General features: G+C 42.3%; 4 protein-coding genes across 10 annotated transcripts; 3 read left to right on the forward strand and 1 right to left on the reverse strand.

The window, feature by feature from the left end:
* The first annotated feature begins 120 nt into the window (after window positions 1-120).
* On the forward strand, window positions 121-3,291 carry LOC129582674 (BRCA1-associated protein-like). 2 transcript variants are annotated; one of them, XM_055474251.1, is made up of 11 exons: window positions 121-575; window positions 662-756; window positions 940-1,021; window positions 1,132-1,248; window positions 1,335-1,413; window positions 1,481-1,594; window positions 1,670-1,744; window positions 1,944-2,102; window positions 2,180-2,247; window positions 2,317-2,497; window positions 2,570-3,291. In XM_055474251.1, exons 2-11 carry the CDS (start codon window positions 714-716, stop codon window positions 2,939-2,941), a joined length of 1,290 nt encoding a protein of 429 aa, XP_055330226.1. In that variant the 5' UTR covers window positions 121-575; window positions 662-713; the 3' UTR covers window positions 2,942-3,291. The 2 variants fall into 2 exon arrangements, with proteins under 2 accessions (XP_055330226.1, XP_055330227.1); XM_055474252.1 differs by having other exon boundaries at window positions 121-756; window positions 2,575-2,804.
* Window positions 3,292-3,837: 546 nt separating this feature from the next.
* LOC129582712 (uncharacterized) lies at window positions 3,838-7,196 on the forward strand. Its single transcript, XM_055474309.1, has 4 exons — window positions 3,838-4,673; window positions 5,164-5,640; window positions 6,205-6,627; window positions 6,830-7,196. The coding sequence occupies exons 1-3, from the start codon at window positions 4,145-4,147 to the stop codon at window positions 6,549-6,551; spliced, it is 1,353 nt and encodes a 450-aa protein (XP_055330284.1). The 5' UTR covers window positions 3,838-4,144; the 3' UTR covers window positions 6,552-6,627; window positions 6,830-7,196.
* A 722-nt stretch (window positions 7,197-7,918) lies between these two features.
* LOC129582698 (uncharacterized) lies at window positions 7,919-11,180 on the reverse strand. Of its 5 annotated transcripts, none has more exons than XM_055474286.1 (7): window positions 10,940-11,180; window positions 10,661-10,796; window positions 9,933-10,291; window positions 8,922-9,175; window positions 8,720-8,845; window positions 8,375-8,609; window positions 7,919-8,244 (listed from the first exon to the last, which is right to left on the reverse strand). In XM_055474286.1, exons 1-6 carry the CDS (start codon window positions 11,009-11,011, stop codon window positions 8,387-8,389), a joined length of 1,170 nt encoding a protein of 389 aa, XP_055330261.1. In that variant the 5' UTR covers window positions 11,012-11,180; the 3' UTR covers window positions 7,919-8,244; window positions 8,375-8,386. The 5 variants fall into 5 exon arrangements, with proteins under 5 accessions (XP_055330261.1, XP_055330263.1, XP_055330262.1 ...); XM_055474288.1 differs by having other exon boundaries at window positions 10,661-10,791; window positions 10,940-11,179; XM_055474287.1 differs by having other exon boundaries at window positions 10,661-10,807; window positions 10,940-11,179.
* A 192-nt stretch (window positions 11,181-11,372) lies between these two features.
* LOC129582710 (cytoplasmic polyadenylation element-binding protein 1-B-like) lies at window positions 11,373-16,813 on the forward strand. Of its 2 annotated transcripts, none has more exons than XM_055474307.1 (5): window positions 11,373-11,677; window positions 13,217-13,379; window positions 13,744-13,844; window positions 13,920-14,139; window positions 15,971-16,813. In XM_055474307.1, exons 1-5 carry the CDS (start codon window positions 11,516-11,518, stop codon window positions 16,345-16,347), a joined length of 1,023 nt encoding a protein of 340 aa, XP_055330282.1. In that variant the 5' UTR covers window positions 11,373-11,515; the 3' UTR covers window positions 16,348-16,813. The 2 variants fall into 2 exon arrangements, with proteins under 2 accessions (XP_055330282.1, XP_055330283.1); XM_055474308.1 differs by lacking the exon at window positions 11,373-11,677 and adding an exon at window positions 12,735-12,963.
* Window positions 16,814-16,964: the final 151 nt, after the last annotated feature.

Genomic DNA, 16,964 nt, shown 5'->3' on the forward strand with positions numbered 1-16,964 from the left:
TTGTAGTTTTTTCTGTCGGTCTCTTATTTGCTAGCGTAACTCGCGAGCTGCGATTAACTCTTAACTCTAACTATGAGTCGAAATCTCATAACTGCCCAGGTCTGGTTTGAACATTTTCATGGTGTCTGATAAAACATCCTTGCAGTGAAAAAATAGTTACAGTCTCACATATGACTGCAGCTTTTAACTTTACGGTTTTGGACTTGTATCAAATTCGGTATGAATGTTACTTCCATGTTATATTCTTGTAGAAAACGGTTTATTTCAAAAATTATGAAGAAGATACACTGGTATAGGTGCAATTGACCTATACCACTATACAGTTCAGATTTACGGACCTTACTCACACGCATACCGTATCAGTCAGTTGTCCCCACGCCACAAAACTGAGCGAATTTGTCACTTTAGAGTCTAGTCTCAGGTGTTTTTTAGTCTTATCAGTCTGTGATTGTTTTCCAGTTTCCACAAAGCACGGATCCCATTTTTTTTATAACAGCACAGAAGAATTCTAAAGCGCGATACGGCCATTACAGATCGTAAAATGAAAGCGTGCTTTTCGCAGTACAGTATGGATGGTACGACCGTACGATCCTTTGAATTTGAGAAATTTTCAATAGCGCAAAAACAGTCGTAGGATTATCCACCACGATTTATCCTGCAGATTATTTCTTTTGAAAAGCTCTTCGATTTTACCGCTGAGAAATCGATCCAGAATGACCTCAACAGCGAAGTCGGAATCCTCTGAAAGCTCTTCAGGTAAAGTTACTGAACAGTGCAGTAATGAGTAAGTGTTCGAATTCACGCAACAGTTTTGTCGCTTCAAGGAGATCATAATTTCCGTTGGAGTACATTTCTGGACATCTTAAGCGCTTATTTTTTAGAATAGCATGGCTGTAGCAATTGTAGTCGGAAAACAGCGGCTGTTGGTTTATTTTACAGATGACGAATATCGCGTGAATTTTTCTTACGGCAGTCCCTCTGTTGAGATGGTAAAAGGTGTTCTCCATCTGTATCACGATAAGTACGATGGTCTTTTGTTACTTGGCGTTCTTCTGAAACCATTGCTCAGTAAATTTATTAAAATTAATTTACTAAAAATTGAAATTTAATATTGCTCGTGCTTTACGATAGTGAACGGACTTCCTTACAATCTGGCGAAACACGTCGTCGCAGTATACTGTTGTGCATGTTGTCTGTGCCAGCACGCTTGTCGACCAGAGATCTCTTGGCATTCACTGAAACTTTTTCGTAAGCCACTCTGACACTGCCCTGATTTTTGTTAGATGTAAAATGAGCCTAATACAATGCTGTAAATATTTTGTGTGTATTTGCAGTCCGGAAATCGAGCGGGTGCGCATTATGCGCTACAAGTCACCCAATCAGTACATGGTGCTGTTGCGTTTCAAAAACCAGGTACGGTGGGTTTTGTACGAAACTGGATGATTTTGTGATGATTTTGCCGACGTTGTGGTGTTTGCAGGAAGCTGCCGATAGGTTTTACGACCATTTTAATGGTGTTCGATTTGATTCTGACGAAGAAGAAACATGTCGTCTTGCTTATGTTGGAAAAGTGGATGTCGTCGAAGATATAGAGGCAAGTATTATGAAAAACTGTACTATCTTCAGATGTGACGGCGCGCATGTTTATAATCCATTTCCGAATTACCAGGGAAAAGGTTTCTGTATGCGCCCATTCCTGGGAACCACGGAACCACCTACGTGCACTATTTGCTTGGATAGAATGGTACATTACAGTTGGTTTTTGTTTGGATTAAGGTTTCTGTACAAATTTCGGTTAGTTTGCATTTATTACGTGCTTTGCTGATAAATTGATACGTCAGTGTCTGGTAATTTTATCGGTTTCCCATATTATATGCCAAAATGCTGCGTTTGCGATATCACTGACTTATAAGTACAAATGCTACAAATGTGATGGTCTTTAGGATGGGACTACAGGAATTTTTACCATTCTTTGTAATCATTCGCTCCACTGTGCATGTCTGCAGCATTGGTGCGATACAAGTTGTCCGATCTGCCGGTATTTCCAGACGCCGCCGACAACGGAAGAACAGACATGCGCTCAGTGCGGAGTGGTTTCTGACGTGAGGGGACTGATCGAGATATGAAATTGGTATTGTGTTTATGTTAAAAATTGAAAACGGTCTTTTAATTTTTACAGGATTTGTGGCTCTGTTTGATATGTGGTCATGTGGGATGTGGGCGTAATTCCGGGAAGCACGCATTAGTGTATGTGAAGCATTGCTCCGTTTTCCAGTAACACGTTCTGAGGTTGATGAAAACTTTTTGCTTTAATAGGCATTTTGAGGAAACTCAGCATCCGTATGTGTATAATATTAAAACGCAGAGAGTTTGGGATTACGTCGGAGATGATTACTTGCATCGGCTAATTCAACGTCATAGTGTCGACAAAATGGTGGAAATGATGGATAGATCAGGAAATATGGATCATGAAGCAACTGAATCTATGGCGCTCGAAGTATATTTGGTGCTGCTGCTTAAAGTTTTTCGTTTTTTTGTATAACAAACGATGGATTTACTGTTTGTGCAGTACAGTTATCTCCTCAACGTCCAACTGGAATCGCAACGGCATTACTTCGAATCAGAATTACGGAAGCAAAAGGAAGTGATTGAGACACAGAGACGGGAATTAGCCAGCCGAAAGAAAGAGCTTGATAATTTTGCAGCAGCCAGTGCGTTCGAGAAAAGGCGCCTCGAAAACCAAGTCAATCAACGTGAACTAACGATTAACAATCTCAGGAAAGAGAAACTGGATTTGGAAGAGAGATGCGGACAGTATAAGGAAGAAAACGATCGTGTACTACGCAAAGCGGAACCTACTCAAACTGGTCCGGAAGATTGTGCGGGTGTTACGGAAGAAAAGGAGGCGCTCGAGGAAAGGGTTAATCAGGCACGTAGTTAAGCTGCATTCCGCACTTTGAAGTTTAGGCGTTCTGAATGTTTCTGTTTGGCGCCTTGGATGGTTTTATTGTATTTTACACAGTTTTTTGTTTTTTTACGGATACCCCGCTCTTGTTTGTGGCTATTCCGTGAACGGTGTACTTTAAAGTCTTATTTCGCAAATATTACTCTTGATTGGTTTTTACGATTGATTACTTCTGTATTTGTTTCGTAGAAGTAATGCCTGTTTACTGTCAGGACACCATGTATCCAAATCTGCTTCTGAAACGGAAGAAGTGTCCGTACTCCGTACTAAAAGGTTAAAAAGGCATCTGTGAAAGGCAAAGTGATACATAAAACCAGAAAATCTTAGGATCAAACATCTGGATGCATTCAGAAGATTTCATGGGGCAAAATATTCTGTCCTTTTTGATCTGTGCTTTGAATTTGCTGAGTTGCTGGTATCCCTTCAGAAATATCGACACGGTAGAGGATCAGAAATGCAACAAAAACACTATAAATTGGCAAAAGTTGAATATTTTGATAGAAAACGGCATCGTACTTAGTTAGGTATGTAAAGTTATAAGCCTTGCATACGGTATATACTACGGGTAGTGCTACAATTGTACCCGTGAATAGCATTAATGGTTAATTAACAGCCTGACTGTACTTACATTACTACATAAAATACGATAATAAACAAGTCTAGGTCAACTTCAGCGGAAAATCTTTTTGAACGGTTTTGCTGTTTGCGGCACGATTGCGCAGTTAAAAGGCGACAGGAAACCGCCGCTATCGGGTGACTGACGCTGCGAATGATTAGTACTGTACCGAACAAGCTGGAACAAGTTGACTGGCAGTCTGGCAGTGACTGCACTGATAAGTGAACTGCATGGTTTGCGGTTTGCTGTCGTCCAGTCTGCCTGTTTTCACTTTTCCTTTTGATTTCTGCGATGTCGTGTTGGAGGATTTCTTTTGCTAACAGCGGTTGTATTTCTTACAAGTTCTTTTGAATCCTTAACTGAATATTTTGTTTATAGTTTCCATAACTTGTTCTACGTATGATTCCTCTCCGCTAAACCGTAGAACACCGTGTTACGGTTTTCCCGTGATCAGCTCGAATCTGAAGCACCTGTTGCTTCTTATCCATATTTGCTTTTTTTCTCCTCTCGTTTTCCACAATTGTGTGACAACCAGTTTTTCCATCCCGTATCCTCCCATAGCAATGATGCCGTCGAATCGTCGCAACACCGTCATGCAGCCGTCGACATCCCACTGTCCGCTGACCAAAACTCCGATCGAGATTCTGATCGTCGATGAAGAACTGGACTACAGCGATCCCGGTGATCTGCTCAACGCCAGCAGCACGAACGCCAGCGATCGCACATCGTCCACGGCTTCTTCCTCTATCAATGCCTCGCTACAGAGCACCCCGGAATCCGTTGAGATAGACGGAGGGAATAAAGAGAATCGAGGCGAGAAGCTGGTGCAGAGCATGCTGCAACATGATCGTTTTCATGAGGAATTGGATTATGGCGTCGACGAGGAGGATGAGGCGATCGCTGTGGATGAGGAAGAGATGGCGGCGGAAGATGGTGCAGTAGAGGAAGTGGGAGCGGATGGTATGGAGATGGCGGAGACGACGCTGAATCTGACAGGAGACGACCTGGATCGGTTTGTGGAGGATGTGGTGAATGGGTTGGCTGAAGGGAGTTGTGTCAATGAGGACATCGAGCAGGCCTTCAACTTCACGGGTACGGTGGCGTAATAACAATATTGTATTATTATTATTATTATTATGCCAATTTTGCTATGTGTTTATTACTGTAATCGTAATATCCTGTGTCTTTGTGAGCAAAATGAACGTCTTATAATTTTTTTAGTAATTAAGTTATTACGTAAGTATATAAAAACTGAATATGGTGAGAGCAAATTGTCGCACACAAATTATATCAATCAGATCGTGAAACTGCTGTTTGTTATTGTGTGCGCTTGGTGACTGAATGTGATTATTACACGGTAAATAAAAAAATCAGAAACCTGTTTACATAATCGGTAATGCGCGGTTAATGTGTTGAAGAATTTTGAAACTACTAGCATTAATTTTCGATGCGGGCGATATGGTTTCGGAGCATTGTTGCATTTTATCGTTTGCCGTGCGAATTATGTTGTTCGAGAAAGAATGCTATCTCTTTCACACGAGAAAAAATCATTAGAGCGTGACGAATGAGTATCTGATTTTAGATTCGGGTATCGGAAGCAGTTTGAGCGTAACCAGCGGTTCACCGACTGCGACGACAAAATCCACAACCGCATCCAATGCCTCGACTGCTACTCGCATCAATGACGCCATCCCGCGTCTGCCCGCTCCGCAGTCTCCGGAAATCTTCCCACCGGGGTACAACACTACGCCACCGGCTTGTGCTCATGCCGATATCACGAAGAAGCTGTGCTATCTGGCTTACCATGAACTGCCGGGATATCCGCTGTTACAAACCAGCTACACCTTTCTCAAGCGGCGCTATCCTCCCGTACGGCATCAGTTCCTCCATGTGTGCCACTATGAGACGGAGAAGGAGCTCATGCAGCGGTTGTGTCACTTTCTGACGGATACCTTTGATTACGATAAGGTGGTGATTATTGCGAAACGCAGTGAGCGGGCGGAGGATATTCGCAATGCGTTGAAGCATCTGTGTGATTTGGATTCGTTGCTCATTACGGGTAAGTGTTATCACTGTAAAAGAGTCGTCAGCGGCTACAGAGTACAGATGATAGCGCCAGATGCCAGAATATTTGTTTAAAAAACGGGTAAACCCAGATGCGCTAACGATAATTAGCTGCCCTAGACGGCAGCTTGAATTGATTAATAATTATATCGTGGAAATAATAATTATCTCGTGCAAAATAAGTAACAATTTTATCGTGTAAATTAGTTTTATCCTGCTGTCGGCATAATTATATCCGATATAGCAAGCATTGAGATTTCCAAATTCGAGGGTAAATGGCTTTGTCGAGATATGCATTTATCTTTATAGCCGGATTAAAGCGGTATTCTTATTGTTAGCCTGCTATTTCAGGCTGCCCGCGGCATTCGTCACAGACGTAGCAAATGTGTGAAGTGGCTATGGCGCTGACAGTCTCATTCAGCTTCATAACCGGCTTTAGCTGCAAAGCCTGTTTAAACTTCTAGCATTTTATCATCCATTATAGTACCGTAAGCATAGATATTTTCGTTGTGCCTGTGAATTGTTATAATACATGAGAGGCTTTTCTGTTATTATGCAGATGAATCTCCGAAGGAGCGGAATACGAAGATCTTCGATCATTTCCAGCGCGGCACACGCCGCATCCTCGTGTGTCCGGCCAGCACCCATCCACCGAGCCGGTGTCTATCCGGTGTTAATCTCGTCGTGTACTGGAACAGCCCGTGGACGGGAATCCATTTCGAGTGGATGCTGGACCGACTGCCCGCTAAAGCGCTCATCTTGATGGTGCTGAAGCAGCAGCATGACTGGAAATATCTGCAGCTGTGTAAAGAACGCTACGGGATTGTCTTCCCCGAATTGGATGTTGACTCGCGGAATGAGGATTATGCGGGATTTATTAACGCTCGCTTTCGCAAGGAAATCTGAGATTGCGCGACGCAATTGGAAGTTCCAGTTACGTGCGCCACCGGTGGTTTCTGGGCGGTGGTTTGCCGATGTAAAGGTACGTAACAGTGGCACCACTCCGTACTGTGTTGCGAATTTCTGTCTTCGGACTCGTCCCGGTTTATTTGAAGAACAGCTGCAGTCGCGGATATTAATATCCGCATATCGTAATTCTGAACGCTCTTACCCATAGAAACAGTGCTTTTATTCGTTCCAGATGTTCGTTCCTTTTACTATATATCCTCATTTGTTTTTTGTAGTTTTTATCGGAAAGCGCCAGAATTCGTCGTGAATCCCTGTACAATATAGTCGGTGGAGGACTGTGTAATTGAGAGTGATGGTGTCGCTTTAGTCTTCTATCCGCTTCTGTAGAAAAATCTGTACTTTGGTTGGAAACCTTTCATGTCGGTACTTACCAATTGTCTTTAGACTGTGAATTTGTGACATTTTATACTGTTTGATTCTGTTACAGATTACTCTATTTTGTCCGTTCCTCAAATCTAACCATCGAGGGCGATGGAAAATTATACTTTTTTTATGTTTGTTATCCTTTTAACTTGTCACTTTGGTTTTGTTTGAATAATTTAGTTTGTATTTTTTACAGTTACAAAAGAATCGATGCGATTAAAGCATTAGATGTACGTGCTAAACTTCGTTGGTCTGTTGCCTAAACACTTTTACGTAAATCCTTAATTGTGCTGAATGAAAAGCTGCAGTTCTTGAATTCGATTAATTTTCGTAACGGAAATAACGACGATAATGTTGTATTGGTTCAAATATTACATACCGGTTTTGAGTTTTGATATTAAATACAGAGGATCTGTATTATGTAAAACAGCGCATCTACGTAACCTCAGTTTTAATTCAGATTGGCACTTTGCAGTACAAAGGTCTCAAATTTCTATGAAAGAAAAGATCTGATTAATCGGCCTCAGCCGAGTCTGAGGCTATGAGCAGGCCCAATTATCAGAACATTTCGTCCAGATTATCCGAAGGTGTACTGTTCCCATGACAGAGACGGCGTTTCCCGCGTTGGAGTTCGATAATAATCTCAGTCACTGCACAAATACGAACAAAGCCCGTACCTACAACGGCATTTCTTCGTAAAATGTAAAGTTCCTCCGTAGAATTTCAAGGGTAAGTGCACTCTGCACCCAATGCACTGACTAACGACAACTACTTTGTGTTATAGCCGCACAAATCCGTATAAACGACGAACAAACACTGCAGTATTACATACATAGGCTAATGCAAATACACGGTACGGTAATGTGTGACTGGGGACACACTGAAACCAGTACTGCAAAAGCACAATTACCTTCTACTCAAAACTAGCACATTTCCTTGGCAATTTTTTTAATGCAGCGCATTCTGTTTTGAAAAACACCGTCATGAACTGTTAGAAAACAATCTCAAAATACTGACATTATTTGGCATTATCACCTTATTACAGAATTATTTCGGAATAAAAGGGCGTTAGTTCCATTTCGCGCATGTCTCACATTTGCATTTTGTACAACCGTAAATGCAACCATACGCTAATCTCTTTAACGATCCCGCGATAAACGCAACATCCCACATATCCTAATATCTGCCTTGAAATCAGTTCGCAACAAATTTCCCCACTTCTCGTTACTCGATCACGGTGCAAACGGCCGATCCCTCGAATAAGGAACTGCAAAAATATACAGTACACGCGGTCAGTGTATTAAAGTTTAAACCATAACATTTCAGATGCGGTATGAAATATTTCCAGTTTTTACACCAGCAAACAGAGCTCCACATTGCGTAAGATATTTTCTCACCCGTTCACTGGATCAGTAATAGTTCTGATAATCCCTGCTGTCGAATAAACACTGTGGATCGTCGCCTAACTCCCCTTCAATGTCCCTTTCCATTTCCAGATACTGACGCTCCAATTCCTCGGACGAGACATCACCGTCACTCTCACTGTCCGATAAACTTTCCCCGCTAGTAGGCAGATCTTCATAGCAGCACAGATGCTGCATATAAGGATCGACACCGGTGTGGCCGCTCATACTAGAACAAAAACAAACTATATAAATACAACACACACACTGCAATTCATCTATCTGGTTCAACGTTCATCGCCGCCGCAGAAAGCACGTAACAATAATCGTAAAACATACCGTAATCTTAGATCATGCAAACTGCACGGTTGCGGGGTTGTTTTGATGACAACAGCATCCTTCTGCGGTGCACCAGCTCCACCGTAATGTGGAGGAAAAAATGATTGCGCGCTAGGAGTGCACATTCTGCAACAACAGGAATTTGCTACACGATGTACCAGCAAATTAGAACCGATCAAATGAATCCCATTTTGTCGCTCACCGAGGATCCATTGGTTCGAAGGTATTCAGGAGCGTCGCTTGACGGCATGCCGTGACAACGGCATCCAGATCGTTATTGTAGCGATTACAGAGGAACGTCAGATGATACGTCTCCGGCTTCAGGGAAAAGCCAATATCGGGGAACATTCCCGTCTTCCAGCGGGACACGGCAACGTAGACCGACCAGTAGTCGATGTGCGGTAAGCAAGCGATCTGCATTAATCCGCGATGCTGCATTCGATAGCCAGACATTCCCTGCAAATCACACCAAAGTTATCGTCAATACTATTGCTTATTAAGTAATTAGCTGTAATTTACGAAAACCAAAAGAACAAGCGTTTATACTAGGAAAAATGCACGTTGGCGTGCATTTGGCAGACCGGAGCGCAGCATTTCCTTGGAGTACTGTATAATACTACAAACTTAGTTTTGAGCACTTAATTATTTGATCAGTCAGAGTACTTTACTTTATGTATATGTAGAATAATAAGATTTTATATTATTTTGCAAAAGGACTTAGCAACATAAACATGCACTTCCAATTACTCTTTGGAAATGGCTTTCGTAACAACCTTTCGTAACAACTTCTCGTAACGACCTTTCGTAACGGACAGAAATCAACGAAAGTATTAGTCTTGAATATAGAGGACCTTCGCTACGCTCCGGTCGACCAAGACGACTCTGATTTGGCAAGGTAATTTAGTCCATGAAATAGGCTTTTATTTGTGACAACGTAAACGTTCCCGTTGGTACACACAGTAAGTAATTACTAATCAGATTTTCACAGTGAAATTAACTACGGTTGTAAAGTGTAAACTGCTCAATTTTAATAGCGTCTATGGTAACATTTCCACCAAGCGAAGAAACGACTAACGCGAGGCGATTAGAAACAGCGTTTTCGTTACAAAAACTGGCATCCTCCATTAAATTCACCCACAAAATTAGTAACTCATGCAATAAAAAGTTAAAAAGTTATTAAAAAAGTACATTACTTTCAAAAATAGTAACTCACCATCGGTCCAATATTGAGCGTCTTCCTAATGGCCACCTCCCAGAGACTGACGGCATTCTGTTGAAAGTTTCTCTCCCATTGACGGTCGCTTGATGGAGTGGTCATCCATCTGGGCGGATCAAAATTAATTTTCCCCCACCGGCCAACCACATCGTCCAGCTGCTGCAGTGAAAACGACCAGGCCGTCGCGTCCACTTTCCTGTCGTTGTATGCCGTCAGACTGCCATCGGATCGCTGCAGATCCACGCCCAGCTCCTTGCCCAAGTGCTGCAGCGCCAGATACAGGGTCTGACGGTACATCTGCATGTGGCTGGGCACATCGGACCCGTGGACCATCGAGTTGCTGCGGCACAGTTGCTCTACAATCACACAAGCACTACAGTACTCGGCCGTCATCAGTGTGATTGCGCCCCAAATCTTTCTGACACCATCTTCACACAAAAAACCGCATTTTCACAGAACTTTATTTCAAAAACGAAGATCAACTGCAAACTACGTAGGCTAGTAAGAAATTTCACTAATAAAATGTTTATCGACAGCGGCGCTGTCGTCCCAGCGCTGAAAATTTCTTGAAAAATTGGTAAACCAGATAAAACTTAAACAGTAAACGACAGTTATTGGTCCGTACAACGAAAACCAGGCTGGTCCACGCTGCAATTTCGATAAATCAGCGAGAAAAGTACCGTACTATTAAAAGGCAGTTGGTAAAGTCTAGCGGACGCTCCTACCTGCGCGCGTTTTATTCAAGATTTCCATGATCAGCTTGCTGGTGGGTTTGCAGGCTGCGTCGGTCGAGGGAGTTTGTGGGGACTGTGTTTCGTGAGATCGCCGCATGGTTTTTGGGACTTCGACAGTTCGACTACCCTATTAACAAACTGGGACTACTGTGTTAAAACTACAATCAAGGTAAACCTTGATTGTAAGATGTATGCAGCAGATGGATTCCACACAATAAGTAATTATGCTATACAAAAAGAGAAAACGTTCAGTTACAGACTGTAACTTACAGTCGTATCTGTGTTACTTTTGAGGCAGCTCAGGCAGATAAACGATTTTTGTAATCGGTTTCGAATTCTCATTTGAATTCACATAAATCCCATCCGCACTTCGTACGGCACGGGGTTTAAAAGCTTACCAAGTACGAATTTACTAGTATACTTCGTACCTACAGACGATACAGTAGACTGAGTACAGAGAGCTTAGGTTTTGTTCGTATGTTGTTGAACCAGCCATTCTTCGAAATTTACTGGACGCAAATTTTTAAAGTTGTGAGCCAAGACAGGTTAACGACGAAGTAAACAATAGAGGAGAAAAGGGGCTGGTCTAGGTTTGCGCTTCAGCCAATCCCGCACGCCCGTTTCTAGGTTGATGAGCAAATGAAATCTTCGAGTTCGGAAGAATATACTGACGATGAATACTGATCATTTGTCTAGCCAGTCTCATTCTTGCCTGCGCTCCGACTTGTCCTAGCATTCTCATCGTCAGACGTTATCCTGATCAACGGCTTTTTCGCCTTGTTATTGTTTTTACGTTTCTAATTTTTTTAGCCTTTTACAGTGTACAGCCAGCTTCATTGAATAACCATGGCCTCTCTGACTACTGCCAGCGGAATCTGGTGCCATCGCCCGCTCGTTGAAGCCGTGGCCTTACGACACCCAAAGATCGTTGATCTTCCGTTTATCCCGCTGGTATGGACGGGATCTGTGATGACCCCGCACATCTTGGGATCGTCTTTCTCCACCAAGGTGAGCAACTCATCGTCCGTATAACGAGTAGATCTTTTTCCGTTTTTGCGCTGTAGTTTCCATACGATTTCGCAACAATTTCAGTATGCAGTACTTCGTTTGAGCGTTGTAGGTTTGTTTCGTATCATCGTGTGTGAGGTGCTTCATGAAATTTCAGATATTTATTCATAATTACTGGGAAACAGTTTGCTGAGCAGGTGTAGTCGTAAAATCGCCGAGTAGTAGACTAATTATGGATGAACTGCTACAGCATAATAAAGGATAATCTTCGGAATGTTTCTGACTTCCTTTTTGGGGTACTGTCGTTACTCGTAAGTATCCGTTCTGTTTGTGCCTAAAATACCGCTGTTTCATTATTTTAACGCACAGGAATAGTAGGCTGTTGGTGTTCTGGGTAATTCAGACATTAACAGGGCCCGCTCAGGCTCGCCTATCAGAAAAATAGTGTGATTGATGCAGTTCAGTACTGTACATACAGTATCAGCATCGATACTGTAATCTTTCGTTGTTTCTAAATACTTCAAATTCGGAAATGAAAAAAATGCTAGTATGATACTGCTGTTCACCTTTCTGAAACAAATTACAATTTCAGTATTGTACTACATCTCGAAAAATTTTTCTGATTATTCAAACTTTTTTCAGAACCACTAATACCATGAGTAGGAACTAGGAATCTACATATCATAAATTATTTTTAAAATTTACGGTAACTGCAAAAGTTTAATCTGGAATTAGGAGTTATTGTTCCAGGAATAAAGACGTAGCGATTTATGAATCTACAGATACCGCATCATGGTCCGCATGCGTACGTAAGCATCGCAGTTTAATTGCCGTACTTCGCCATTCTCATTATTTTAATCAACACCGCTGTAGAAATCGTTACTACATAATTATGCCCTTTACGGGAGCTTTGCACTTTGAAGTTTGAATAATTCTAAGCATCACATACCGACCGCCGTCGGTGCTCGTTTTTCATATAATGAGAATAAGCGGTTACAGTGAGTCGCTTCAATATACGTACCCATGAAGCCAGACAGAGAGAAAGAGAAGAAAGACTACTGTCTACACGGCATCCCCCCTCTGGATCAGACCAAACATTTGTCACTTGAAGATTACGGAAAAGATCTCAAATGTGCTATTGAATCAAACGGGATCTCTGTCAGATTTGTGTCTATTTATTCTGCTAAAAGTGGTCGTAAGAACAGCTTTTGTTTGCGCGTGTTGGTTCGTTTGCCCATGAATCAGACAAAATGTTCTCTCCTGAAAACTGGCCTCCTAACATTGGGGTGCGTGAGTGGCTGTTTGCCCCCAAGGAGGGCCAGCAGTGTCAGTCTTTGTTTGCTGTTTAAATTTTGAATCATTTTAAGTAGTTTCTACCTGCGCAAGCTCATTGTTATCTGAATAGGCCATTGCCAAATAAACATCATATACGTACCTGAAGCATAATTTTTTTGGTTACTTTTTCTAGACGAAAAATCGATTTTTATTCGTTCTCGTTATTGAATATACATGTTAAAATAATTTTCGAGTTTTTTGTAGGTTTTCGTGGGTGGTGTGCCGTGGGATATCACGGAAAAGGATCTGCAGTCCGCTTTTGCCTGCTTTGGAGCGGTAAAATTCGAGTGGCCGGTCGGGTTCGGACCAAAGAGCGCTGGCAAAGCACGGGATCTGCAGTCGTCCCCACTGCGGGGACCGAAATATGGTAAATCGTTCTGTTATTTTTTAATATATATTTCTCGTCTACATCTCTGGCGCCGGAATACTGTCGAGACATAATGATATTTCCCGTTATTTTTGAAATAGATGCATATTTAGAATTCTATCCTGCACACTTTCGTATATATGTGCATAAAGCGCAGGTGACCAACGGACACCATAGTTTGCAGTGTCTTGAGTCATATAATTATACGACCAGCTATCTTATGCGCATTTGATAGTAGGGAAGCGCATATACAGTTTGTGCATTCGGTGGCGGTGACCAACGGACGCTACATTTTTCATGAACGCTGAACATGGGGACCTTCGCTACGCTTCGGTCGATAATTTAATCCGATATATTTTTTTAGGTTATCTCTACCTGATTTTTGAAACGGAAAAGTCCGTTTTAAATTTATTAGGATCCTGCACGTACGAGGTGGAAAGACAGGGTCCCTGTTTTTTCTACAAGGTGAGTGCCTAATAATTAATTTCGTTTATTTGTGGTAAATTTTTCCTGGTGCCGAATTCGCAGTTGTTTATTCAGGTGTCCAGCGAGAAAATCCAGAAAAAGGCTGTGCAGATCATCCCGTGGCAGCTGAACAACGGGAAGTGGGTGCAGCCTGGGTATGTGCCGGAGGTGGATGAGGATGCGCCGCAGAGAACGGTGTTTGTGGGCGGGATTCACGGTCAGATCACGGCGGGTTCCCTTGCCCGCATTATGATTCAGTTGTTTGGGCCTGTTGGGGCGGTGGAACTGGACACCGGTGAGTTCACCGCGTTGTTTAACTTCATGGTGTGCTTTAGCTACTTGAATGCTGATCATGAATTAATTAGCTGGTGTTTTGGTATATCTGCAATTGTACTGACGCTTTTTGTCCCATTAGTCATTAGCAGAAATTAGTTTCAAGATTATTATAAAAATGAGGGCGCTGAAAGTGAAGTTGAGCCTGAAACTGCAGATTATTGAATGATAGACTGTTCACTTACAGAAAAACATCGTTTCCTCTGAGTACTCGATAATTGTCACTCTGTAGTCTGTACTTACCGGGTGGCTGAAGAAAACTGCAGTTTCCTGTTTGGTTTTTTTCTCGCAGGCCCTTTGTGGCACCGCAATCTTTTAAGGTTCAGTCGATAGAGAATTCTATTAGCTACAAACATTAGCAAAACGTTTTTCAAAACATTAAGGCGCCTTCGTCCCCAATGATGCCGGTTGAAACTGCAAATTTTTCATGTCCCAGCTCGCAAAACCTAGAATCTCGTACCATTTATTTTCCGTGCGGACTTTTTGAATAATTCAAGCTGTTTTATTTAGCGAAATAGATTTTCTTTTAATAAAAAAAAGTCGCTGGATGAGTTATGCCCGTCATGACAAATTTTGAATTTTCAGAGAAATGCCGATTTGTATTTTTTGTGAAACTTTTTGGTGGCATGGCAGGTTGCAACAGAAATGATGATTTATCGTTCAACTGCAGATAACACGTTGCCCTTTCGGACACAAAGTTGAATCAGGAAAGCTTTTACAGCGTTGATCAGAAATTTGCTCTCAAATTAAAATTGCGGATTTCATGAGAATTGCTCGTGCCGCGTGCGAAGTTTCTTTGTTCCGTGCAATGGCCAAACACTAGTGAATATTCAGTTCCTTACATTTGAAAAACGAGAAACAATCCCTCTACCTGAAACAGTAAAGTTAGCTACATTAATGTCCTTACCATTAGTTGAACAGCAGGGATTTTGAATTTAGAATGGGCAGTTTTAAATTTTCGATGCCAGGACATTCTCCAAACCCACCCAGGTGTTCCAAGCAGTTCATAAAAAAATTCAGCCCTAGGATAATTTGCACCGAGCGCGAAGCGCGAGGTGCTGCATTAAGTCTTCGAATTCGTCAAGAGCATAAAATTTGTCTGACGCCACGAAGAGCGTACGTCACGCTTTTCCAATTCCACAACCCCAATACCATTTCCCAGTGGTATTGGCGCTCGCGCTCGTGCAATAATGTGGTTCGCAACCAAGTCAAACTTAATTATCCTACGGCTGAATTTTTTTATGAACTGTTTGGAACACCTGGGTGGGTTTGGAGAATGTCCTGGCATCGAAAATTTAAAACTGCCCATTCTAAATTCAAAATCCCTGCTGTTCAACTAATGGTAAGGACATTAATGTAGCTAACTTTACTGTTTCAGGTAGAGGGATTGTTTCTCGTTTTTCAAATGTAACGAACTGAATATTCACTAGTTTTGAGATTATATCGATTAGGTGTTGGACGGATCCAGCGCACCATGGTAAATGACACTACCATTTTGCTCAGCCACCCGGACCCGGTACATATTTCAGAAGTCACAATCGTTAGCTGCTTGATTGGCGCTATACAATATTTATTTTACTGAGAATAATAGTTGTTAGGTTTTTTGTATTGAGTTTAAAATTTGAGTACAGTATTGTTAATTTTATACTTTCAGTCGATGCTGCTTGTTGCATGCCGGTGTCAGTTTCAGATTGTGGGTCAATTCATTCTGAAACTAACACCTGAAATTCTGAAATTAACACTTGGTGTCAAATTGTCAAAAAAATTTGAGTTCCCATTGAATTGTTTTGCAGATAAGACGCGCTATCCCATTGGATCCGGGCGAGTGGTATTCCGGGATCTGCGCTCGTACATGACGGCGGTGCTGTTCGGAGCGGTGGAACTGCGCACCAACCGCTTCACCAAGACTATCCAGATCGACCCGTTCCTGCACGATAGCGTCTGCAGCGTCTGCTATCAGAAGGTTGGGCCCTTGTTCTGCCGCGATCTGGCCTGTTGCCGCTATTTCTGCAAGGAGTGCTGGGAGTGGGAACACTCTGTGGTGGAGCTGCTGCGGGGCCATAAACCCATGATGCGCACGTCCCGCATCACCGGAAGTATCGGCGCCCCGGACAAGTCACTGTCGCCCCCGCAAAAGCCCCTGCTGCAGTCGTGCGTGAAGGCGCTGTGAGCGTCACCTGTTTTTGGAAACGCCTGGCGATGCTGCACCCCCGCTTGCTTTTAGGCTTTTTTACGCTTTTTATGCTTTTTTAACTTTTTTTACTTATTTATCCCGCATTTTTCTTTATATTTATGCGCGGCTATTTTTTGTTTATATTATTTATTGCGTGAACCGTGCCTTGCCCGTTGGTCACCGCGATGTGCGGCAAATTTTGTCGGCGTTGTGCCTGGTCGTTCCAATCCCCGTCGAAGCAGACTCAGAATTTTGAGTACCTTACTTTTTTAACTATTTGAATGTTTTTAATTTTGAATGTCGGTGGCCGCCGTTGATGTTTGCCAGGCTTGAACATTGAATGCTGTACGATATGTTTACGAAGTTTTGTGTACGATATTTGTGAATTCGGGTTTACATAATAATATCAATGCCGATTGTGGGAATCTAAGTAGTTGTATGATATGTGCAGTGGATTAAAATCACCCGGAAAAACGGATATATTGTTCTTTTTGTTGCATACTCTCGATTGCAGATTAAAATCGATTTGCTGGTAAAAATGGCAGCGCAGAGATTCTCCAGCACTACCCAAAATTATTTGCGAATACTTGGAAATCTGTTCATTTTCCGTTTCC

The sequence above is a fragment of the Paramacrobiotus metropolitanus genome, unplaced genomic scaffold (assembly GCF_019649055.1).
Source record: "Paramacrobiotus metropolitanus isolate TYO unplaced genomic scaffold, Prichtersi_v1.0 Parri_scaffold0000008, whole genome shotgun sequence".
Classification (NCBI taxonomy): Eukaryota; Metazoa; Tardigrada; class Eutardigrada; order Parachela; family Macrobiotidae; genus Paramacrobiotus; species Paramacrobiotus metropolitanus.

What these genes read in the sequence shown, in the direction of transcription:
- LOC129582674 (XM_055474251.1), top strand. Translation starts at nt 714, where the DNA reads ATGACCTCAACAGCGAAGTCGGAATCCTCTGAAAGCTCTTCAG. An exon ending in ATCCTCTGAAAGCTCTTCAG is followed by an intron (nt 757 to 939) that starts GTAAAGTTACTG and finishes TTTATTTTACAG; the next exon opens with ATGACGAATATCGCGTGAAT. An exon ending in TGTTGCGTTTCAAAAACCAG is followed by an intron (nt 1,414 to 1,480) that starts GTACGGTGGGTT and finishes TGGTGTTTGCAG; the next exon opens with GAAGCTGCCGATAGGTTTTA.
- LOC129582712 (XM_055474309.1), top strand. Translation starts at nt 4,145, where the DNA reads ATGATGCCGTCGAATCGTCGCAACACCGTCATGCAGCCGTCGACATCC. An exon ending in GCAGGCCTTCAACTTCACGG is followed by an intron (nt 4,674 to 5,163) that starts GTACGGTGGCGT and finishes ATCTGATTTTAG; the next exon opens with ATTCGGGTATCGGAAGCAGT. An exon ending in GGATTCGTTGCTCATTACGG is followed by an intron (nt 5,641 to 6,204) that starts GTAAGTGTTATC and finishes GTTATTATGCAG; the next exon opens with ATGAATCTCCGAAGGAGCGG.
- LOC129582698 (XM_055474286.1), bottom strand. Translation starts at nt 11,011, where the DNA reads ATGAGAATTCGAAACCGATTACAAAAATCGTTTATCTGCCTGAGCTGC. An exon ending in CGCTCAATATTGGACCGATG is followed by an intron (nt 9,176 to 9,932) that starts GTGAGTTACTAT and finishes TGTGATTTGCAG; the next exon opens with GGAATGTCTGGCTATCGAAT. An exon ending in TTCGAACCAATGGATCCTCG is followed by an intron (nt 8,846 to 8,921) that starts GTGAGCGACAAA and finishes CTGTTGTTGCAG; the next exon opens with AATGTGCACTCCTAGCGCGC.
- LOC129582710 (XM_055474307.1), top strand. Translation starts at nt 11,516, where the DNA reads ATGGCCTCTCTGACTACTGCCAGCGGAATCTGGTGCCATCGCCCGCTC. An exon ending in GATCGTCTTTCTCCACCAAG is followed by an intron (nt 11,678 to 13,216) that starts GTGAGCAACTCA and finishes AGTTTTTTGTAG; the next exon opens with GTTTTCGTGGGTGGTGTGCC. An exon ending in GTCCCTGTTTTTTCTACAAG is followed by an intron (nt 13,845 to 13,919) that starts GTGAGTGCCTAA and finishes TTGTTTATTCAG; the next exon opens with GTGTCCAGCGAGAAAATCCA.